General features: G+C 35.9%; 1 protein-coding gene across 2 annotated transcripts; it reads right to left on the bottom strand.

The window, feature by feature from the left end:
- Positions 1 to 1,981: 1,981 nt before the first annotated feature.
- On the bottom strand, positions 1,982 to 26,211 carry LOC123530381 (probable ATP-dependent RNA helicase DDX28). 2 transcript variants are annotated; one of them, XR_008366036.1, is made up of 16 exons: positions 26,087 to 26,211; positions 23,056 to 23,131; positions 22,296 to 22,559; positions 16,935 to 17,051; positions 16,621 to 16,678; positions 14,572 to 14,717; positions 13,384 to 13,455; positions 13,036 to 13,117; positions 12,142 to 12,248; positions 11,446 to 11,559; positions 10,880 to 10,976; positions 8,712 to 8,857; positions 7,142 to 7,234; positions 6,562 to 6,714; positions 5,857 to 5,943; positions 2,871 to 2,994 (listed from the first exon to the last, which is right to left on the bottom strand). XR_008366036.1 is itself a non-coding variant. In XM_045311155.2 (15 exons), the coding sequence occupies exons 2-15, from the start codon at positions 23,122 to 23,124 to the stop codon at positions 2,866 to 2,868; spliced, it is 1,647 nt and encodes a 548-aa protein (XP_045167090.2). In that variant the 5' UTR covers positions 23,125 to 23,131; positions 26,087 to 26,211; the 3' UTR covers positions 1,982 to 2,865. The 2 variants fall into 2 exon arrangements, 1 of the variants encoding a protein (XP_045167090.2); XM_045311155.2 differs by lacking the exon at positions 5,857 to 5,943 and having other exon boundaries at positions 1,982 to 2,994.

The following is a 26,211-nucleotide window of genomic DNA, read 5'->3' as shown; positions in this document are numbered from 1 at the left end:
ACGGATGGACGGTCAGACAACGCCAAAACTATATCCCTCCACCTTCGACGGGGGATAAAAAATACAGCTAGAGTTACATGTATGTGGATTGTTACCACACATGCAGATAATGATTATAAAGAAATATTTTTAATTTCAAGTCATTATCTTTTACAGTACCAAAGATATGTCTATAAATGAAGCTTTCAAAAAAATTTAACATGAAAATAATTCCAAGTATAACACCTTGGGTCCAGCCCCTGCACATACTTTGTTTGTATGCATGACAATGTTTATGTGAAGTTACAGTAAGATATAAGCAACAGTAACAAAGATATGACAGAAAAAAAAAAGGTTGCCGAAAAACTTTAATCTTAAAAATAACCTAAGTATAACACCTTGGTGCCCCTGACCTTGGGTATAATTGGCCCAACCCTTGGCCTCTACATACTTTGTTTGCATGCTGAACAATGTTAATGTGAAGTTACAGTAAGATACAAGCAATAATAACAAAGAACAAGAGGGCCATGAAGGCCCTGTATCGCTCACCGGACCTACTGACCTAAAGATCATCAAGATCAACATTCTGACCAAGTTTCATTAAGATATGGTCATAAATGTAGCCTCTAAAGTGTTAACTAGCTTTTCCTTTGATTAAACCCGGTGACCTAGTTTTGGACCCCACATGACCAAGATTCAAACTTGACCTAAAGATCATCAAGATTAACATCCTGATTAAGTTTCATGAAGATACAGTCATAAATGTGGCCTCTAGAGTGTTAACAAGCTTTTCCTTTGATTTGACCTAGTGACCTAGATTTTGACCCCACCTGATCCAGATTTAAACTTGACCTATAGATAAACAAGATTAACATTCTGGCCAATTTTCATTAAGATATTGTCATAAATGTGGCCACTACAGTGTTAACAAGCTGTTTCTTTGATTTGACCTGGTGACCTAGTTTTTGACTCTACATGACCCAATATCAAATACGTCCAAGATTTTATTGAGGGTAACATTCTGACCAAGTTTCATTAAGATTGGGCCAAAATTGTGACCTCTAGAGTGTTAACAAGCTTTTCTTTTGATTTGACCTGGTGACCTAGTTTTTGACCCCACCTGATCCAGATTTGAACTTGACCTATGGATCATCAAGATTACCAGTCTGACCAAGTTTCATTAAGATATGATCATAAATGTGGCCTCTAGAGTGTTTACTAGCTTTTCCTTTGATTTGACCTGGTGACCTAGTTTTTGACCCAACATGACCCAGAATCAAATTGGACCTTGAGATCATCAAGATTAACATTCTGACCAAGTTTCATGAAGATATAGTCTTAAATGGGACCTCTACAGTGTAAACAAGCTTTTCCTTTGATTTGAGCTGGTGACCTAGTTTTTGCACCCAGATGACCCAATATCAAATTCGTCCAAGATTTTATTGAAGGTAACATTCTGACCAAGTTTTATTAAGATTGGGCCAACATTGTGACCTCTAGAATGTTAACAAGCTTTTCCTTTGATCTGACTTGGTGACCTAGTTTTTGACCCCAGATGACCCAATATTGAACTCGTCCAAGATTTTATTAAGGGTAACATTCTGTCCAAGTTTCATTAAGATTGGGCTAAAACTGTGACCTCTAGAGTGTTAACAAGCTTTTCCTTTGATTTGACCTGGTGACCTAGTTTTTGATCCCAGATCACCCAATATCTAACTCGTCCAAGATTTTATTGAGGGTAACATTCTGTCCAAGTTTCATTAAGATAAGGTCAAAGTTGTGACCTCTAGAGTGTTAACAGTCAAATTGTTGACGACGGACGGATGGACGAACGGACGGACACAGGGCGATCATAAAAGCTCACCTTGAGCACTTTGTGCTCAGGGTGAGCTAAAAAGGTTGTTGAAAAATTTTAACCAAGAAAGCTCATGCCGACGCTGGGGCGTGTAGAATAGCACCCCTTTTCTCCGAATAGTGGAGCTAAAACTGTTAATATTTACCATTGGCTTCAATTTTAATTTCCACTTTATTATTTGGTTACTCTATGATATTTCAGATTCCTTAACAAAATGGACTGAATATTTTCAAATTTATTAATTAAATATTGGTCAATTTGTTCAAAGTCATGTGTTGAGAAACATGACAGTCAACAATTTATTACAATACATGTAACAACAATTGTAATTTTGATCAACAGTTTGTTTCTTCTGTTCCTTTCAAGAAGCAATCATCATAATGTGTAGACTGGCTGATGAACCTTGTGTGCACAAACATTACTCAACCTTTTTCTATTTTTCGACAGATAGCTGACTATTAGCAGAATACTGTTTTTCTGTGTATTTGGTGACGTGCATATACCGATGTATGTTACACAGAACTGTTGTCAATCAAATTGGTGGTTGTTAACTTACAGGGTAAAACTTCACATTTGATCTGTAGTTAATACATTTTGCTGGAATTAAAACATCAATAAGAATACTTGTTCTATTTTTGGTATTTTTTCAAATGGCTTTCAGCACTGTCTCCATACTATTTCCTATCACAGACTTACTGACCAAAATTCAGTAGGGTTCATCAGGACAGCTAAAGGCTATCATGTTCCCTATTGACTGACTGTAAACCAAGATGTCTAAAATAATACACCCATCTTCTCTGAAGAGGATATAATAAAGGAAGAAAACTACATAAATTTCAGTATTTTAACAGTAACATTTCAAGTGTCAAGCTCTGTCAGCGACAATAGTAAAGTTCCATCAATGCAGATGTTTTTTGTGCTACAGAACACCCTTCAAGCTGAAGGGACAATCTCTGTCGCAGCAAAAAAGTCATTTGGTCTCCCGTGTAACAGACTGTTGGCACTTCTTCACATAATAGTTAATGTGAAGGTCACACTGGACTGTCATCTATTTTTGTTTCCTGTAACTCAAGGCCCTTTTTGGTTGGTTGTATTCTGTTGACTTTGCGTTTAATGTTGGCATCCACGTTTGTGAGCTCCATCTGTCTCCTAGCAGATATCTGAAATTTCAAAAAATCAAATACTAAGCTTGATCAAACTGTTCTTATCATTTGCAATGTTCAAACCAATCTGAAAATTTGCTATGACGAAAATATTCTGAGATATTGCAATGGTTAAACCTTTTCTAAAAAATCCAATTATGAAACCTAGCAATGATGAAAATCTGATATGTTTCAAGGATGGAACCAATCTGAACTGTTTCAGTGATCTAACCATTCTCAAATGTTGCTATGATCAAACCATTCTCAAATATTGCTATGATCAAACCATTCTCAAATGTTGCTATGATCAAACTTCTCAAATAATGCTATGATCAAACTATTCTCAAATAATGCTATCATTAAACCATTCTCAAATGTTTCTATGATCAAACTTCTCAAATAATGCTATGATCAAACTATTCTCAAATAATAAAAATTATTTTGCCTAAAAATAATTACATTTATTTTCTCACGAAATTGGTAGCTATCTTGTTGCTAGGTGTGTAAACTAGAAACTATCGTTGTTGTCAAGTAATCTTGTTATGTGATTTATTGGTTACCTGTCTAAACACAATAGAGTAATGATGAACACCTTAGCGTCTGGGAACCACTCAAGCGTTATATTAACTTCAGATCACGTGCAATATTCACAGTTGAATTTAAGGTGTACTGGCTAGCGTTTCAGATCGATGTTAAATTGCCCACCCGCCACACCCCAATGATAAAAATTTCTGTTTTTATGCTAAAATTAATTATATTATTGCATTTTAAATTCTTATTTATTTATTTTGTTGGGTTTAACGTCGCACCGACACAATATTCTGCTATGGCAATCTGACTGTTCTGTGAAGTTCTTATGTTACAGATGATATGCTGCCATTTGGATGCTAACATCGGAAGTGAACAGAATGCAGGCACCTTACATAGATACGGAACTGAACAGATTCCTGGGCTACAAATCAATCATGAAACAGACAAATCCATTTTGGTATTAACATTTTTCCAGATGGTTGATGATGAGAAACCTAGATGATAATTTACCAAGTTATGGATTGAGGACTAATAGACATTTTAAGTTATACAGATAGTGATCCAGTTAATCATTTTTATCTTTATACTTATGTCACTCCTAATATATTAAGGGCGGGAAAAATTCTGTCGACCGCGGGGGCGATCGGGCGTGCTTTCGAACGTTGTCATAGTATGGATGTTACTGTGTAAAAGGTATTGCTCTAGTGCCTTGGCAATACTGACTAGCCTTGCTTAAATGTGTCATAGCCTTGCTTATGTCATAGCCTTGCTCATTATAGTATAGTTGCCTTGCTTAGAATTACAGTACGTTGCCTTGCTCCGTTGGTCCGCTAAATATTCCTTCATTACTTCGGCAGCCAACCGTCGAGTTATGGGGAATGTTTAATTTACTGTGGTGTACTGTAGCCTTGCTCATTATAGTATTTGCCTTGTTTAGAATTACAGTACGTTGCCTTGCTCCGTTGGTCCGCTAAATATTGTGGTGTACTGTAGCCTTGCTCGCTTTGCTTAGAATCACAGTACGTTGCCTTGCTCCGTTGGTCCGCTAAATATTCCTCATTACTTTGACAGCCAACCGTCGAGTTATGGGGGGTGTTTAATTTACTTTGGTGTACTGTGGTATCCATTGCGTTCGTGTGGTGCTGGTTGTTGCTTCCACAGCCAACCGTGGAGTAATGATGTGGTGCTTTACGGGCGCGTCTGGTTTCCTCCCGGTCGACAGGGTTACTACAAACAATGGAGTGGCCAAACTTTGCCAAACTATTTATAATAACTTTTATATATAAATGTGAATTACATATTAGACTTGTTGCTTGCAGTATCATATACACCTATAATCAGTATAGCCTATTTGAGTGTCATCATATCTAAAATGTACAAATAAACATGTAGTAAACTGTGAATATTGCAGTTGTTTCTTGTGTATAATTTCGGGTAGTAAAATAATGCTATCATTAAACCATTCTCAAATGTTTCTATGATCAAACTTCTCAAATAATGCTATGATCAAACAATTCGCAAGTCAGGTTATGATCAAACTTCTCAAATAATGCTATGATCAAACTATTCTCAAATAATGCTATCATTAGACCATTCTCAAATGTTTCTATGATCAAACTTTTCAAATAATGCTATGATCAAACAATTCGCAAGTCAGGTTATGATCAAACTTCTCAAATAATGCTATGATCAAACTATTCTCAAATAATGCTATCATTAAACCATTTTCAAATATTGCTATGATCAAACCATTTTCAAATACTGCTGTGACAAAACCAATCATACTTAACCTTACACTAAACAAGAGCTGTCCGTAAGACAGCATGCTCGACTTTTCTCAGTGTTTAACTCTGTATTAGAGCTTTGCCAGTAAAAGGGGCATAACTCTGTCAAAATTCAAATTAGAGTTACGAGGATTGTTTCTCCTGGTGTAGCCTTTGATAGTAAATAACAATTTTAAGTTTCAAGTCAATAGCATTGAAAGTAACAGAGATACTGGACGTTCATTATATAAAACTTTAACAGAAAAATTCTAAGTTAAAAAGGGACATAACTCTGTCAAAATTCAAACAGAGTTATGGGCATTGTTTCTCCTGGTGAAGACTTTGATTAAGAAATAATAAGTTCTCAAGTGTGGTTTATCGTAGAATAACCTGTGTTTTGAGTTCTTATGTGTAAGAATATATCACGAAGGCCTTCGTGATATATTGTTTCGCATAAGAACGAAAAACTAGGGTTATTTTACGATTAATCACACTTAGGAACTTGTTATTTCGATTCTAACATGACATACTAGTATCAACAGTTTTAGAAAAAATGGTAACTACTTTTTACGACCGTGCTACGTACCTGGATTGGATGACATCATTGCACGCGAGTGATTTATTGCAGAATAACCCGAGATAGATTTTGCTCTTCATGTATGTAGGTTATTCACTGGTCGTGTTAGAATAGTAAATAACTACTTTAAGTTTCAAGTCAAAAGCTTTGATAGCAACAGAAATATTTGACTTTATCAAAAATTCTAAGTTAAAAAGGGGCATAACTCTGTCAAAATTCAAATCAGAATTCTGAGAATTGTTTTTGCTGGTGTAGACTTTGATAGTAAATAATTATTTTAGTTTCAAGTCAATAGCTTTGATAGTAACAGAGATATTTGACTTTATCAAAAACTTTAACCAATGGCAACGCAATAGCTCTACTTTTTCTTCAAAAAGTTGTCAAATTGAAGACTGTTAAATCAGACAAACTTTTCTATTACAGATCAGTGTTATTAGGCTGCTTTTTAACACTGGACAAAATGAAATCTAATTTTAAATTTTCTTATCCAGTCTTTTTTTCTTTTCAGCTAACAATGGCATGGACTTCACTTACATTTTATCCTAAGAACGACATAATTATGTTAAATGTGCTATATCATTGACTTGCCACCTTAAACGTGTAAACAAAATAGTAATGATATTGGCCTGACACATTCTGTTATTTCATCCTTTCTTTCAGTCAATCAGAAAAATATTGTACAACTACAACAGAAACAAAACACTGATTACTAACCTCAATCTTCCAGACCAGGTCAACATCCCACGGGTTTACAATGAAGTTGGTCACCTGACCTGTGTTTTTGGCTCCCACCCGCCCTACACGCCCAACTCGATGAATGTAATCAGATACATGATTTGGGAAATCGAAGTTGATCACATGGTCAACCTATAATATACAAATATGAACAATAGAGATCCTGCTGTTGCATTTGTTTATTCGACAATAAAATTATTCAAGAGAATTTTGCCTGAAACAGAAATTTAATGCTGCCATTTTTGCCAAGGACTAAGCTTAATGATAACCAATGAAAGTTTACATAATGGCCTGGAAAAAGAAATATAGCATCTAGCTTTTCATATCTATTAAACATTTCTAGCATTCATCTTGAGGCCAGAAATATATAAATGAAGCTCAAAATGTAAAATACTTCTACTTGGAAATACAGGTGACAAAGTGGAGGACTTAAAAACTTGCAAGTTGATACACCAGTATATTCAATATTGTGTTCAAAGTAAGTTAATTTTTCCGAAATAAAATTTATCTTTACTGCTTTACTGGACATAATTATCTATGAGATAAGTTCTACACTGACCATTTTTGTGTCAATCCCTCTAGAAGCGATGTCTGTACACACCAAAACGTTTGTTTCACCCTCCAAAAATGATTTTAATTGACTATACCTCTTCTGAAATGAAGATACACATTTTGTGTGTGAAAAATATATTTTAAAAGTTTTACTTCATTTTTTTCAATGTCCACATCTGAAAGATCATTTAATTTGTGTGTAAAAAGATACTACATTTAAATTTTTAAATATAAGATCAAAGCTTCCTTGTCCAAATCATTTGTTAGCCCTGCACTAAATATATTTGAGGTAAATTTTCTTTGTTCTTATCAATTAAACTGATATGTCCATGTAGATATATTTTTCCTTACTGTTGTTTAATATTCAATTTATATGTCTAATGAAAACACAGATGGACTAAGCTTTGACAATAAATCACAAAGTCCAAAATGTCTGATGAAGTTACGCAATGTCATGCCTATCCTTACATCTTTTTCCACACACATACACACACGATGTCATGTCTATCCTTTATTCTATGTTACCTCTTCATTTAGAAATCCTACCACACATACAAAATGTCATGTCTATCCTTTATACTATGTTACCTCTTCATTTAGAAATCCTACCACACATACAAAATGTCATGTCTATCCTTTATACTATGTTACCTCTAAATACAAAATGTCATGTCTATCCTTTATACTTTGTTACCTCTTCATTTAGAAATCCTACCACACATACAAAATGTCATGTCTATCCTTTATTCTATGTTACCTCTTCATTTAGAAATCCTACCACACATACAAAATGTCATGTCTATCCTTTATACTATGTTACCTCTTCATTTAGAAATCCTACCACACATACAAAATGTCATGTCTATCCTTTATTCTATGTTACCTCTTCATTTAGAAATCCTACCACACATACAAAATGTCATGTCTATCCTTTATACTATGTTACCTCTTCATTTAGAAATCCTACCACACATACAAAATGTCATGTCTATCCTTTATTCTATGTTACCTCTTCATTTAGAAATCCTACCGCACATACAAAATGTCATGTCTATCCTTTATACTATGTTACCTCTTCATTTAGAAATCCTACCGCACATACAAAATGTCATGTCTATCCTTTATACTACGTTACCTCTTCATTTAGAAATCCTACCAGCACATACAAAATGTCATGTCTATCCTTTATACTACGTTACCTCTTCATTTAGAAATCCTACCGCATACACACAATGTCATGTCTATCCTTTATTCTACGTTATCTCTTCATTTAGAAATCCTACCACATACACAAAATGTCATGTCTATCCTTTATTCTATGTTATCTCTTCATTTAGAAATCCTACCACATACACAAAATGTCATGTCTATACTTTATACTATGTTACCTCTTCATTTAGAAATCCTACCGCATACACACAATGTCATGTCTATCCTTTATTCTATGTTATCTCTTCATTTAGAAATCCTACCACATATACAAAATGTCATGTCTATCCTTTGTACTATGTTACCTCTTCATTTAGAAATCCTACCGCATACACACAATGTCATGTCTATCCTTTATTCAGAGTTACCTCTTCATCCAAATATCCTACCACACACACATTGTCAATGCCCATCTCCTCCAGGCTTTTACTTAACCACATGCAAGCATTTTGTTTGTTACAAAATATCATAGACATCATATTCGTTTTCTTCTTCAATATGGACAATAGTGTTGCTGAAATTATACAAGTCAACTAACTCTAGTTACCTACTGACTAGCTAATTTTCTTTTAAAAGCAACTTTGTATACATGGGAACATTTTAGCAAGAATTTCATACAACTGTTAAAAATATTACAGACTTCAAAGTTACTGGGTACCCTTGCAAGAAAAAATCTGTTTGGCTGAAATACTACTGTAAGATTTGAAAGATTGGTTAAAGACAAATTTTTACTGTTTCAACATTTTAAATTTACTGCTACAAAAACTGAATTCTTAACAAAGTTTAAATAAAATACAGCTTACAAGAAGAAACCTCATTTCTAAATTTTGTATCTTTTTATCTCATAAAACTATCAGATATGACAGTCAATGAACGATCTTTATTTCTGTAAAAGTATCATAAAAGTATCAACTCTGATATAGTGTTACATGTACAATGGCTTCTTTATAAACAAACCAGCAACAGTTAGGAAAAACACATCCAACTGTCAAACTATCAAAACCTTGTCCTAACAAAAATATTAGTTTTTAACTAATTATAAATTCTTCTGTCTCTTTTTTTCACTTAAAAAACTATATTTAAACTAGAATGTGTCTGTAGGACACAGGGTGTGCTCTAACTGGTACATTTGTAACAAATAAGGAGCAACAATTCAAATGTTTGCAGTCTTCAGGGGGTATAGCCTCAACAAACATTTTATATAGAGGATTCTTTATACTAGGCCATATATTATTTGAGCTATGAGTATCACAAACAAAAAAATTCATTATTTAGGCTATTTCAAGGGTCGTAACTGTGTAATAAGTGCTAAAATTTCAAGAAGAATGCTAAGTGCACCAGATCACATCATGATAAAGACTTGTGCAAGGTTGAATCAATTTACATCAAATACATTTTGAGCTAGGCACGTCATTATGTGAAAATGTGCATTTTTCAGGTGTCTAGCTAGGTCCAATTTTTTGGGAGAAGTCACTTCTCCCTCAAGCTGATTTACTAAGGGAGAAGTGGGGAGACTTTTCCTGCCTCAATGCTGTTGAGTGAAAGGTGGCTGTAATTTTCTTGTTTCTATATAAAAAAACATTGATGTGACCATTCATTTGCTTAGTTACATCATTTCCCATAGAGTGGTTATCATTTCATTACAAAATTTTGAAAAGAGTCGTTTTCAAAATTCAAGCCGATTTTTGGTTATATCTTGCATGAAGAGTTTATTATTAACACAGAGTCACCACCTTGGTGAACAGTATCTCACTCAAATAAAACTGAAACTAAACTGTGTAAACTAGAAATACATATTCAAATCAATTCATCGATGGAAGTCAATTTAACATAGTTAAAACATTACATGTCATTCTTTTACCATCGATAACAAATATTTGTGTATAACATTCCAATTAATCGCATGGTTAATCAGCAATTTCTTTATAAAACATTGTTTTTTGCACTTGAACATGTTGACAATTAAACACAAAGTGTCAAAGATGTAACCGTGGCGCTAACTGGCTGAACACAATCGACTCTGGTGTATAGAATAATTTGATTCGCTTTCACACTTCTCGGGAAAATCTCGCAAGTACCTGAAGTAGGCGGAGCTTAAATTATGCTATCGGTGTGTGTTTGTGTATTCAAGACTCATTTTGACACTGTGCAAATTGTCAACAGTCCGGGTAACGGTAATTAGCAAGTGCAGATATCAAAGAAAATCTGGCGACTTGCATTTCGCTTTGAGGTTAGATTAGAGCGAAGTTTGAAGTTCCAAAGTGACTATTTCGCTCAAGTCGCCTACTCGCGAGAGCCCTGATTTTTACTATTTCAGGGGCCATAAGTCTGGAAATAGGGGGCGGAGCAAAACAAAAAACTAGAGGTGTGCAAGTTTATATCATGATGTAGACTCATGCAAAGTTTTATCAATTTAAATGAAATACTTTTTGAGCTAGGCACGTCACTAGACGCAGGGACAAGACCAAATCTATATGGCCCCACCACTCATAGTGGGGGCACAAAAAATGAAGGGCATAGATAAAGGCGTTCATACCAAACTTGTCAGCAGATTTCATCTTGATAAATTTCTGTGGAACATGCGGCATCAACTGATGAAGATGTCTGGTTGTCAGCTGTTCAAAACTGTCAATCTGAAATAAGCAAATATTCAATGAATATCACATGTACTAAGTACTTATGAGTAACATTCGATTTTAAATAGAAATACAATTTACTTAGTACTTCCTGACAGTCAGACTTGGTCCATATTCATCAACATTTTGAGTCCAAAATTTAAACTTAAATGTTAAATTTTCTTCTTGCTCCACCAAATGGAGACAGCTCAGCAAAGTTTCCTCACTATATATTTTCCATAAACAATGTCATGGCAAACTGATTATTTACTTTAATTGTTAAAATTCATGTTTTAAATAATGAATACGGCTCAAGAAGCTGTCAGTCTGATGAAATAATTAACTATAAGGGATGTTGTTGTGTAAAAAAAACGTACTTGCTTTCATACTGCAAATATATTCATGGAATTTCTATGATAAAGAACACGCTGTAAACATAAAAAGTCATAGGAAAAAATGAATAGCAAAAGTCTGTTCTGTTACATACCGGCAGTACATCACCAACACTTTCTTCAAGACCTTTGGGAAATGTGGCACTGACTAATGATACTTGTACACCTTCATTCATGTATGTTTCACCAATAGCAGAACTTTTCCCAACCTGAAATATTCACTTTCATCTCAAATTCATATAGCAGAAGTATGTGTACTCTTGTTTGAGTTTTTATTCTGAAGTCTTACAAACCATCTTTGAATACTTCTAGATCACTCAGCTTACATACAGGATATTACATGAGTGTCTTTTAATACTGAATATGTTATTAAAACAAGTTGAATTAAACAATAAAATGCGAGACTCTGTCTTATTCAAGTTTAATAAATCCGACATGAAAACACACAAATGCAATATTCCTTTTTTATCACATGTAAGCTTTTCCTGCTGAAACATCAAAATTTCTTCTTTCTTTACATGTCCTGTTATAGACCAAGTCAATTCGACCAACATCCGCTATACTTAAAATGATGTCAACGTCAGAACTTTATTACACTAGTGTATTTTTTCATTCCGGCAACGTCAAACATGTGATAAATTATATGCCCACCAATAATTCTGTCATACATATGTAACATATTCCTTTCAAGAATTGTCATGGAATTATGATTATTTCAAAATGCAACTTTTTAAACTTACAAAAAACAGCATTTTGTTGGTATATTCAACCACACCCAGCCAGCACCTTACCTGAAGCTTCCTTAAAATACGTCTGGTAAGTGAACAGAAGCTGTCATCTAATAATGTGTCAGCTTCATCCAGAACTAAACAGGTCATCTTTGACACTTGTATGTAATCTGTAATAACAATAGGGAACTGAGTATATCAGGATTACAGATTTATACAGTATTTCAGTTAGTCACTGTCATGCTGTGGTCAGTTACATAACAACTGCTTCTAAATTATGTACCGATGCTTACTTATTCTCTGTAAGTGAATGAAATTTTTTCCACAAGAATCGGAGGTGGAGAACAGATCAGTACAGAGATATCGTCTTCTGCCATATTGTCGTGGAGACAGAGGAACACAACTCTTCACCTTATTGTCTTGTGTCCTACATACCAAGCTAATGGGTTGACTCGAATATAACTTCATACAGAATAGTTTAAAACTTTAAAATGCATTAAAACTAGAAGTGTCCTGCTGGGATAAAATTTCCTCCTACAGGTTGTTTGCACTTTATGCTCATTAAAATACAAATAGATTTGAGCCGTGCCATGAGAAAACCAACATGATGGCTTTGCGACCAACATGGATCCAGACTAGTCTGTGCATCCACGCAGTCTGGTCAGGATCCATGCTGTTCGCCAACAGTTTCTCTAATTGCAATAGACTTTGAAAGCGAACAGCATGGATCCTGACCAGACTGCGCGGATGCGCAGGCTGGTCTGGATCCATGCTAGTCGCAAAGCCACTATGTTGGTTTTCTCATGGTCTGGCTCATTTGTTTTTTATTTTGTAGGGTTTAGAGTCACACTGACAAATTTAGGTCATATGGTATCTTTTCTAGCTTTTCATGGTGGAGGAAGACCAAAAAATAAACATAGAAGACAAGAACATTTACAGAATACTGTGTTTGCTTACTTGTATTTAACAATCTAGTCAGTACCCCAGGAGTGGAGATCAACACGTCCATAACCTGTCCACCATCCTCTCTCAATACTGCCTGAACCATGAAATATACAACATATGCCATTTCTTTATAAATCATTTAAGACATAAGTCACCAAAAGAACATATCATTTCTAACCCTTAAAACATGAATTTACAAAAATACGACTTTAATCAAGAATCATTTTTACAATCACCTACAGGAGAATTAAGCAAGACAATTTAACTTGCATAATGAAATATGTGAAAGATTGAAATAAACTGCAATATTTGCCCTCACTTTCTAAAGGTAAAACTAAACAGCTTGTATAAATATTTTACCTGAGTTTTTCTTCTTCTGTCAACGAGAAATGGTTTAATAGGAACTGTCTGAGCAATGTTCTCACACACTCCCTGCAACACAATGAGCAATGTAATAATTAGGGATGGCAACGAGTACCGATTTTGGTACTCGAGTACTCACTAATTTTTTCGATCCAATACTCGGTTACTCGTTAAAAGTGGTTTCTGTAACCGGAATAGGCGAGAATCGGCCGTATTTAGCATTTGTTCGCTATTAAAGATCATTATTTGTTTCACCATGACTCCCGTAAGCAGTGGTATAATGTTTCAAAACCATTTTTTGTTGTTGTATACAGTTGTAAATAATAACTTTGTGCTAAAGGAAAACTTGAGAATGTAAAACCAACACAGATGATAACAGTTTATTGATGTATTAAAACTGAGTAAATTTTATTAGCTCATTTAAGATCTTATTCTATATATTGGCGAAAAATAAAACACTAAGCCGAACTTCTGGAGCAAACTGTGAAAGTCGGCATAAAATTGGACTAGTTTACTTTTTAAATTATGAAGGATATGTTCTTTATGATGTACCTCTGTCATGGGTCATTATTGACCATTGTACATCAATTCACATCTTCGTGTTTATATAATCTGGATAACTGATCGAAAAGATGACAGGTAGACACTTCGGTGTCGTTTAAACGACCAGGTTAAAATTGACGTGTTTCCCCCCCGCACCCCGACCCCCAGTACTTGATTAATAGATTTCGTAATCGATACTCGGAACACCAAGCGAGTACTCAGTTAACCGGTTAACCGTTGCCATCCCTAGTAATAATGCAGCCAATATCTTTTATCAACCACATCCGTTTTTAGAAAAGATAATGTACTGCTCATTGCAAAGAAGGAAAAGTCAGCTGAATCACACAGACGTGTTTGTTAAAGGTTTAAACCTGCAATAGGTTGCTCAAGGGATAAGTAATCATGCTGATATTTTAATGGTTTTAATCAGAATTTTCTTAAAGAAACAGAATGGTTTGCATATTTTTTAAAATTGTGCTTAGCCTATTCAAAGAAATAGAATGATTTGCATATTTGTACTTTAAACTGACCACATTTTTATGACAAATGACTGACTGATTGAGGCCAAACAAACCATACGTGTCTTTCTATACTTTGGCAGAATACAAAATTCACAAACAACCCTGTATTAAATGCATTTACCATTATTTGACTGGCCAGTTCTATTGACGGTACAACAATCACAGAGTGAGGAGAATTCTTTGTCTTGTCCGAGAGCAGTCCAGCTTTCTTCTGACGTATTATATTGTGTACTATTGGCAAAAGGTAGGCATAGGTTTTACCACTACCTGTAATAATGAATTTTATAACATGATTCAAATAAAATCTACTGCTATACAGCAAAAAGAAAATGAGAGCACCACTGTGCATAGCATAATACACACAAAGACAGCCCTGAAGCTGACAAGCTGAGTAAAACCTTGAAGGATTCAGTAGATAACTAGATATAGAATGAATAATTGTCTGTCTGACCACTAACCATGACAGGGACCATGACCCTTGGCTAAGACACCTTAAAATCAAGAAAGGTCTAAGGCAAATGCTATTTTTGCATTAATGATCATGGCAGCCATGAATTTTGGCCAACTGACTTTAAACTAAACAGGAAGCATTCACTGTCCATGGGCAATATACCTAACTGAGTTTGAAGTTCCTAGGTCAAGGCACTCTAAAAGACATAAAGTGGAAACAGTTTTTGTCTGTGGCCTTTGACCCACTGACTAAAACACAATAGGGGTATTTACTGCCCATGGGCAATAAGCCTGCCAGGTTCAAGGATCAAAAGTCAAATCATTTTTCTTAATTTTTTATGTTATTGAGTTGAATCTAAATTGCAAACAGACGGAAAGAATGGACAGAACAACGGTCACTGCCATAACAAAATACATTCCTACCAGCTTATTAGTATAACAACAAATCATTTTCATTACTTTATTCTGAATAATGTTATCGCAGTCAATGATACATTTTGATAGTGTTCTAACTTTATACTTCTACAATCTGAACAAGCCCATATCAAACAAGTGCTGTCAGAGGACAGCAAAACGACTATTCAACAGCCTTGTCGACTGAATGAATAGGGAAGTCGAAAAAGGGGCATAATTTAGTAAAAAAGCAAAATAAGGTTATGGAACCTGCACAGTGCTTATCAGCTCATGACAGTGGACAAGTGTGTGAAGTTTCAATCCATTCCCATTAGTAGATACTGAGATACCAGCTTACATATGCTTACATATAAGAATTTAACAAAAAACTCCTAAGTTAAAAAAGGTGGATAATTTTGTAAAATGTGAGGTTGAGTTATTCACCATTTGCACTGCATGTGATATCATGACAGTGAACAAATGTGTGAGGTTTCAATCCTTTCCCATTAGTGGATACTGAGATACCAGCTTACATACAAAAACTTAACCAAAAATTTCTATGTTGAAAAAGGGGCATAATTTTGTAAAAAAGCAAAATAGAGTTATTGGACCTGCTTTGTGCATGTCAGATCATGACAGTGAACAAGTGTATGAAGTTTCAATCCATTCCCATTAGTGACTACTAAGATACCAGCTTACATACAAAACATTAACAAAAAATTTCTAAGTCGAAAAAGGGGCATAATTTTGTAAAAAAGCAAAACAGAGTTATGGAACCTGTGCAGTGTAAGTCAGTTTATCACAGTAAATAAGTGTGTGAAGTTTCAATCCATTCCCACAAGTGGTTACTGAGATACCAACTTACATACAAAACCTTAACCAAAAATTTCTAAATCAAGAAAGGGGCATAGTTTTGTAAAAAAGCAAAATTGAGTTATGGAACCTGTGCAATGTAAGTCAGTTTATCACAGTGAATAAGTGTGTGAAGTTTCAATCCATTCCCACAAGTGGTTACTGAGATACCAGCTTACATACAAAACCTTAACCAAAAATTTCTAAGTCAAAAAGGGGCATAATTTTGTAAAAAAGCAAAATAGAGTTATGGAACCTATGCAATGTAAGTCAGTTTATCACAGTGAATAAGTGTGTGAAGTTTCAATCCATTCCCACAAGTGGTTGCTGAGATACCAGCTTACATACAAAAACTTAACCAAATCGGGACGCGGACGCCGACGCGGACGCAGACGCATGGGCGAGTCCAATAGCTCTACTATTCTATGAATAGTCTAGCTAAAAAAGTCTAGCAGAAACAGCTTAATGTATTTACCAGTTTCAGCAGCACATACAATATGTTTGCCTGCAAGCAGTTGGGGTATGACCATACTCTGAAACATACATAAATGGAAGATTTTTGACATTTCACAAAGGCAGGCACAAGACGACAAAATATTTCTAAGAAAATATTTGAAAGAAAAAGTTTCTTTTCCTATTCAATCTGCACCAAGGGAATCCTGTCTTCACTTTTAAAATCAAATCTTGTAAAACTGTAGGTAAAATCATCTGGTTGTAAGACAAAATAATTAAATTTTTGACAGATCAATTATAATTGATGTTGAGACGGTGCAGACTAAACTATCTTACCTGAATGTTGGTAGGTTTTTCAATGCCTTCACTGTGTAAGAACTGTAAAATTCTCTCATCAAGATCAAACTGTTCAAAGTTAACTTCCGCCCCATCTTCACTTGGAACAGCTGGATTCTGCAAAATACCATGTGTGTTTGTGTGTCATTATACTAAATGATAGTTTAATTTCCATCCAACAGCTGTTTAAGAGCAGCATTTATATTGTTGTTTTGTTTTTTTCACACCGATGCTTTGCTCATTATTACAAATGTGACAAATTATACCAAATTTAAAAATTTTCTTTTAGGTAAGGTGGAGAAAAGTAACACCTCCTTTGTGTGCATGTGAGATTTCTTGCTATAATCAAATGAATTGACCTATATAGCAACAGTGTGTTGAGGGTTGTACTGGCGGATCTGTTTCCAGACTCCAGTGTTTGGTTGTGATTATGACTAGCATTCTCATCTGCCAGAGGTCTGACCTAAGGCAATATCAGATTCAGATAAAACAAGTGAATGAAGTATTGCCATGCAATACAAATTCCCCTACTGGAAGGCACCTAATTTTCTCTATTGCAGTAACATAATGAACTGATATCTGTCAATGATGTATAAACAATATTGTACTATATATACAATATAATATAACAAAGCACTTGGATTAAAATTTGCATATATAAAAATGTACAGTTGTTTTCATTTGGAATTTTTTTGGCCGATTATACAAAAAGTTATCATAAAAGTTATCTATAGTAACAACAAAGTGAAATTAATCCTAAAAAAAAAAAAAAAATTCTATAAAATATAAGTCCACAAGAAAATCTTTACCAGGTAGAGATAGATCAAAATACACCTAAATATTGGATGTAACATGCATGTTGGACCACAGAAAAGTAGTCTCGATTTTTCCCTACGGCCAGTAATAAAAAAGTTACAACGTAATCTATTTATAGTAACAACAAAGGGATGTAATTCTAAAAAAGTGTGCCTCATGGTGGTGAAAATTTGTGCCAAGTTACATCAAAATCTCTCCATGCATGAAGAAGAAATGCTCCGGACAAAGACATTCTTGAATTTGACCTTTGACCTCTAAGTATGACCTTGACCTTAGACCTAGCAATCTGGTTCTGGCGCAAGACAATTTGTCTCATGGTGGTGAACATTTGTGCCAAGTTACATTAAAATCCCTCCATGCATAAAGAAGAAATGCTCCAGACAAAGTCATTCTTGAATTAGACCTTTGACCTCTAAGTATGACCTTGAACTTTGAGCAAGGGCTCCGGGATTTGCGCAAGACATGTTGTCTCATCATGGAGAACATCTGTGCCAAGTAATATTGAAATCCCTTAATGAATGACAGAGTTATGGACTGGACACGAAACAGACCCTGTTCATGCCATGTTAACATTTGACTACTAAGTGTGACCTTGACCTTTGAGCTAGGGGTCTGAAAGTTGTGCATGACACATCGTCTTATTATGACGTACAATTCTGCCAATTGATATTAAAATCCCTTCATGGATGAGAGAGTTATGGACCGGACAGGAAAAAAGCCATGTTGACCTTTGACCTCAAATTGTGACCTTGATCTCTGAGTTAGGGGTGCGGGTTTTGCGCATGACATGTCGTCACATCATGGGGAACATTTGTGTCAAGTAATATCAAGTATATCATGGATGAAAGAGTTATGGACCAGACACGAATAAACAGACCCTGTTCATGCCATGTTAACATTTGACTACTAAGTGTGACCTTGACCTTTGAGCTAGGGGTCTGAAAGTTGTGCATGACATATCTTCTTATTATGAGGTACAATTGTGCCAAGTGATATTAAAATCCCTTCATGGATGGGAGAGTTATGGACCAGACAGGAAAAAAGCCCTGTTGACCTTTGACCTCCAGTTGTGACCTTGACCTTTAAGCCAGGGGTCCGGGTTTTGCACATGACACGTCGTCTCATCATGGGGAACATTTGTGCCAAGTAATAATAAAATCCCTTCGTGGATAAAAGAGTTATGGACCAGACACGAAATTGCAGACGAACGGAATGACAGAATGACGGAATGACAGAAAGACGGAATGACGGAAAAGCGCATTCCTATAGTCCCTGAAACTGGTTTTCAACCAGTAGAGGACTAATAATACCAGATATAAAGGTTCTACGTATTTTTCCAGTAAACAAATTGTGTGCTTATATAGATCTGTGTTGCTCGGTCAATTGTGACACTGTAAGGCAGTACATTAACTGTACTGTGTCGTGACAAAACAGTGAATTGTAGTAAAACAAGAGCTGTCCGTAAAACAGCACGCTCGACTTGTCCCAGTGCTTGACTCTGAATTAGAGCTTTGCCAGTAAAAACTGTATAAAACTTTAACCCAAAAATTTTAAGTTAACAAGAGCTCGTCGAACACGAAATGCCCCCCTTGATGCATTTAGTAATTGCACAAGGAACAGAAATTATATGCTCACTGTAAACAAAAGTACTACCATTCTGGTTTAATCTGACCTTGACCTTTAACCTTTTAACCTAACAAGAGATTACAGATTGATCTTGGCGCCATCCACTGAGCCATTTTTGAATGTTCCAAATTTCAAGACTAGCTCAATGTCAAAATCAAGGTCAAATTTCATTTAGGTACAAAACAATGTGTATGTGGTCCAAATTTGAAAGCGGTGGCTTGAGAAATGTGAAAGCAGGTCACTAGATCAATTTCAAGGTAAAGTTCATTTCGGTAAACAGAACTATGCATGTGCTTCAAATTTGGAGGCTGTAGCTTGAGAAATGTGAAAGCAGGTAATAGATAAAAATCAATGTAAAATTTCAATTCAGAACACAAAAATATGCAAGCAGTCCAAATCTGAAGCCTGTACCTTCAAAAATGTGGAAGTAGGTCACTAGGTCAATCTTAAGATCAAAGTTCATTTCAGTACACAAAACTATGCATGTGGTTCAAATTTGAAGGCTGTAGCTTGAGAAATGTGAAACTAGGTCACTAGGTCAAAATCAAGGTCAAATTTTATTTTGGAACAAAAAAATATGCATGTGGTCCAAATTTGAAACCTGTACCTTCAAAAATGTGAAAGTAGGTCACTAGGTCAATAACAAGGTCAAAGTTTTTTTCAGTACACAAACCTATGCATGTGGTCCAAATTTGAAGGCTGTAGGTACAGAAATGTGAAAGTAGGTCACTAGGTCAAGATCAAGGTCAACTCATGTCAAGGTTCATCTTGCCACTCAAAACTATACATGTGGTCCAAATTTGAATGATGTAAGTTATGGACATGAAGATTCTAAGTTTTTCCCTATATAAGTCTATATGAACCATTTGACCTCTGAGGCAGGGCCATATTTGACCCGAGAGGGATAACTTGAACAAACTTGGTAGAGAACCACTAAATGATGCTACATTAAAAATACCAAAGCCATAGACTTTGCGGTTTGGACAAGAAGATTTTCAAAGTTTTTCCCTATATAAGTATATGTAAACCATGTGACCCCCAGGGCGGAGCCATATTTGACCCTAGGGGAATAATTTGAATAATCTTAGTAGAGGATCACTAGATGATGTCATATACAAAATATCAAAGCCCTAGGCCCTGTGGTTTTGGACAAGAGGGTTTTCAAAGTTTTTTTCCTATATAAGTCTGTATAAACCATGTGACCCTAGGGGTGGGGCCATATTTGACCCCAGGGAAATAATCTGAACAATATTGGTAGAGGACCACTAGATTTTGCTACCTACCAAATATCAAAGCCCTAGGCCCTATGGTTTTGGACAAGAAGATCAGAAACCATTTAACTGTTCCTGGCCAGTGGACCTTGACCTTTGACTTAATGACCTCAAAATCAATAGGGGTCATCTGCTGGTCATGACCAACCTAACTATCAATTTTCCTGACACTAGGCCCAAGCTTTCTTGAGTTGTTGCCTGGAAACCATTTTACTGTTCCTGGTCACTGTGACCTTGACCTTTGACATACTGACCTCAAAATCAATAGGGGTCACCTGCTGGTCATGACCAACCCCACTGTCAACTTTCGTTACCCTAGGCCTAAACGTTCTCGAGTTATCATCCAGAAACTGTTTTACTGTTCAGGGTCACTGTGACCTTGACCTTTAACATACTGACCTCAAAATCAATAGGGGTCATCTGCTGGTCATTACCAACCTCCCTATCAATTTTCATGATCCTAGGCCCAAGTGTTCATGAGTTATTATCCAGAAACCGTTTTACTGTTCAGGGTCACTGTGACCTTGACCTTTAACATACTGACCTCAAAATCAATAGGGGTCATCTGCTGGTCATTATCAACCTCCCTATCAACTTTCATGATCCTAGGCCCAAGCGTTCTTGAGTTATCATCCGGAAACCGTTTTACTATTCAGGGTCACTGTGACCTTGACCTTTGACATACAGACCTCAAAATCAATAGGGGTCATCTACTGGTGATGACCAACCTCCCTATCAACTTTCATGATCCTAGGCCCAAGCGTTCTTGAGTTATCATCCGGAAACGGATAGGTCTACATTCCGACCGACCGACCGACCGACCGACCAACCGACATCTGCAAAACAATATACCCCTCCTTTTTCAAAGGGGGGCATAAAAAGGGGCATAAATCTCTCAAAATTCAAATCAGAGTTATGAGGATTGTTTCTCCTGGTGTAGACTTTAATAGTAAATAATATTTTAAGTTTCAAGTCAACAGCTTTGATAGTAACAGAGATATTTGACTTATCAAAAACTTTAACCAACGGCGATGTTGATGCCGGGGCGAGTGCAATAGCACTACCTTTCCTTCAAAAACTCCAGCTAAAAACATGAAAAAAAAACATTTTACTTAACCTTCAATAGTGACCTTGACCTTTGACCGACAACCATGGGTCATGTGCGCAACACATAGTCTAATCATGGTGAACATTTCTGTGTAGTAATAAAAAATCCTTCGATGCAATTAAAAATTATGGAGCAGAAGCAAATTTTTACTTGACCTTAAACAGTGAACTTGACCTTTAACCAACAAGCATAGATCATACCTTGACACATTGTCTCATCATGGGAACGTTTGTGTGTAGCACTAAAATAATCCATCAATGTATATAAAAGTTATGGAGCAGAAACAGTTTTTACTTGACCTTCAATAGTGACCTTGACCTTTGACCTATAAGCATGAGTCATGTATGTGCATAATCTACATATCATATTGCCCTCTGTTAACATACAAAGTTTTATGAACCTAGCTTGAATATTTTTTGAGTAATTGCAGGATCCAGAATTGTGGACGAACAGATGGAGGGCATTCCTATAGTCCCCTCCAGTGCTCCACTGGTAAGGGGACTAATAAAACTATATAATATTGTTAGTAAAAGTACTTACTGCTTTGTGGCACACCAGAGTGAAGTGGTCATAACTACAATTCCTGTGTTTCCAACCATGTGATGCTAATTGTTTTGGGTCAAACACATCAAACTTTTGTCCCTTGTAAAACTGATACTCTTTCCGCTTTGATGAAATAACAAGCGTTTTTAACCTCAGTCTTTTTTTCATGGCTTCTTCCTTTGCCTTGCGTACATTATGTTTAGCCAGTTTCTGCAACATTCTCTGCGGCACTGTAATCCTTGGGTATACATCAGTATCTGTCTGCAGAAAATGTACATAATGAGCTTGTAAACAGAAAGCGTTCTGCTGAACAAAAAGTCTTGATCTATTTTAACATAAAAGAAGTCTGATATAAATGATCACTATATATTATACACATATAATAAAATTTTGGACTTTCTCAGTTAAGTACTGACTCATTCTCACAATATTTACTTTCATCAACTCTCATATCAAATAACTGTAAAATCTAATGCAATGCTAAAGTATCACAATATATCAGATTGGAAGCCATTCACAGTAAAAGTTTCCAATATATGGCTGAATGTTAGACACTATCAGAAATAACTGCACTTTTTGGAAGGATTTATTTTCATGAAAATAATTAATTTGCATTATCTTAAAATTATTTCAGCAGTCTGATGAAACTGAATGCTTCTGCAAACCAGCTTATCCTGATATCTTTAGGAAAGTATCGGTACTGCAATATGCTAATCTTTCATTACTGTACATGAATAATGGCATGGAAGGAACTTACTGCATAGAATCTTGTCTGTAGAGGTGCCCTATACTGCAGCAATACACGGAGTCTGCACCACGTCAACATATGTCACCTGAAAAAGTAAGCAGAGAAAAGAAAAATAACTATCTTATATTGTGGAACCAGAATATTCACACTTGCATGTTACCTAGGTTATCATTGTTAGGTCACAACCTATCTTGAGGCTGTACAACAAAGGCTAGGAGCAGTGGATTTAAGGCCTGCAATGTTCCTATATACAATAGTTCACAGACAAAACAGCTGTTAGCTCCAACAACAATATATGGACAACCTTGCAAGGAATTCCAATACAGTAAAGGTAATACAGTTAACAAACCATAGATCACTAGAAGAGTGAAGTCATTCCATCAAACGAGAACAAGCTATATCCCAAACAGAACACCAGACAAACCAAAGGATAGCTGGCTATAAAAACAAGCCTGAGGTGAAACACAAAAACTGGAGCAACAAACAAGCGTGTCAACGATACACTAAAGACTTTAACCACAACAAACCAGACTTCAACTAACAAATTCCCTATTAAAAAATAAATTGCGGAACACTGGAACTTAATTAAGTTGCTGAGAAACGACACCTGTGGGGTGTATCCTCTGAAAGAAAAGGGCAGAACCTAGTAACATCTTCAACAGACTTTTAACCTAGCACCTAACAGTGAGGAATCACCTTCTGTGCCCAACATAGATATAACTAGAATGTGTCTGTAGGACACAGGGTGTGCCCCCCACTGGTACATTTGTCACAAATAAGGGGCAATACACATGTAATTCAAATGTTTGTAGTCTCAGTTCGAGGGTATAGCCTCAACAAACATTTTATGAAAAGGATTCATTATTCTAGGCCATATACCGTACTTTTTGAGCTATGTGCATCACAAACAAAGAATCCACTATTTTGGCTATTTCAAGGGCCATAACTCTGTAATAAGAGCTAAGATTCTTAAGAAGAATGCCAAGTGTGCAAGGTCACATCACGATAAAGACTCCAGCAAGGTTTTCTGAATTTAAATCAAATACTTTTTGAGCTAGGCACATAATTCGGTGAAAAAGTGCATTTTTTTGCTATTTCAGGGCCATAACTTTAAAAAATAGGGGGTGGAGCCAGCCAAAAAATTAGAGGTGTGCAAGTTTATATCATGATTAAGACTTATGCAAGTTTTCAACCATTTATATTAAATATTTTTTGAGCTAGGTGCGTCACAAAGTGAAAATGTACATTTTTGACTATTTCAGGGGCCATAACTCTAAAAATAGGGGGCGGACCCAAATGAAAAATAGGAGGTGCGCAAATTCATATCATGATTAAGACTCATGCAAGGTTTCATGAATTTATATCAAATACTTTTTGAGCTAGGCATGTCACAAGGTGAAAATGTGCATTTTTGACTATTTCAGGGGCCATAACTTTAAAAATAGGGGGTGGAGTCAGATAAAAAAAAAAAGGGAGGTGCACAAGTTCATATCATGATTAAGACTCATGCAAGGTTTCATGAATCTATATCAAATGCTTTTTGAGCTAGGCATGTCACAAGGAGAAAATGTGCATTTTTGACTATTTCAGGGGCCATAACTCTGAAAATAGGGGGCGGAGCCAGACGAAAAATAGGAGGTGCCCAAGTTCATATCATGATTAAGACTCATGAAAGATTTCATGAATCTATATCAAATACTTTTTGAGCTAGGCATGTCGTAAGGTGAAAATGTGCATTTTTGACTATTTCTGGGGCCATAACTCTGAAAATAGGGGGCGGAGCCAGATGAAAAATAGGAGGAGGTGCGCAAGTTAATATCATGATTAAGACTCATGCAAGGTTTCATGAATCTATATCAAATATTTTTTGAGCCAGGCGTGTCACAAGGTAAAAATGTGCATTTTTGACTATTTCAGGGGCCATAACTCTGAAAATAGGGGGCGGAGCCAGACGAAAAATAGGAGGTGCACAAGTTCATATCATGATTAAGACTCATGCAAGGTTTCATGAATCTATATCAAATATTTTTTGAGCTAGGCGTGTCACAAGGTAAAAATGTGCATTTTTGATTATTTCAGGGGCCATAACTCTGAAAGTAGGGGGCGGAGCCAGACGAAAAATAGGAGGTGCGCAAGTTCATATCATGATAAAGACTCATGCAAGGTTTCATCAATTTATATCAAATACTTTTCGAGCTAGGCGCGTCACGAACTTCGGATGGATGGATGGACGGACGGAAGGACGCACGGACAAGACCAAATCTATATGCCCCCACCACTCATGGGGGGGCACAACAAGTGTAGGTATACAACCTTACTCTGGAAACTCAATCCCAGAAAGCAACTGGACCGGTCATCTTCCAGAAAGGACAGATTTCAAGGCCAGCAATGTCAGACCGAATAAGTATATGTCCCTCATCCATACCAGCAATGACAAACTTGTCGATCATCTGTTATAGCAATAACAGGCCTGTGTCCCTCATCCTCATAGCCTGTAAGATGCTAGAACATGTCCTTGTTAGCAGCATTATGATACCTCATTGTAAGCAGTACTCACTGATTGCCGAAGACAGTAAAGCTATGAAACAAAGGTACTGACAGTGCAGGGTTTCTTCTGGGTCAATGTGACTTTGTGCCAACAAAATCACCAATCAGAAAAAGTTTGCTTGGCTCCAAAGTGGAAGCCAGTAGTCTGTGACAGGGGACATAATTGATCATCTAAAGATTAAACATGAAAGAATGAAATCAATTAATTATACATCAAAGGAAAACCAGTAATCTTAGCACATTTAAAAATCATCTAGCTACATTTTAAAATTTCACTACAAAACAAATTGCTTTGATAATACAGAACAAACAAATAGCTCTGTTATGGAAGAAAATATTAATTTGTCCGGCCTCTAGCTTGTCCGAAAACTGGTGCACTCACTGTTCTTTATCGCGAAAACTGATTACAAATGTCTTTCTCTCAAAGTGGAATAAAATAATAATGATCTAGATTGTTACAGTTACTAAGCTTCGTATTAATATAATAATTTACCTATTCTAGCACTGCTAATTTGGAAAAACAAATCAATTTTCTTTATTATTGTTCCTTTAGCATGATCCTATTCTATCACGCGACTCTACATATCTGCGGCCCTTCAATCACAGGGCCGATGTGGC

Source organism: Mercenaria mercenaria, chromosome 1, assembly GCF_021730395.1.
Source record: "Mercenaria mercenaria strain notata chromosome 1, MADL_Memer_1, whole genome shotgun sequence".
Lineage (NCBI taxonomy): Eukaryota > Metazoa > Mollusca > Bivalvia > Venerida > Veneridae > Mercenaria > Mercenaria mercenaria.
Note: the sequence above shows the minus strand (reverse complement) of the source record. Positions and strands in the feature narration are given on the sequence as shown.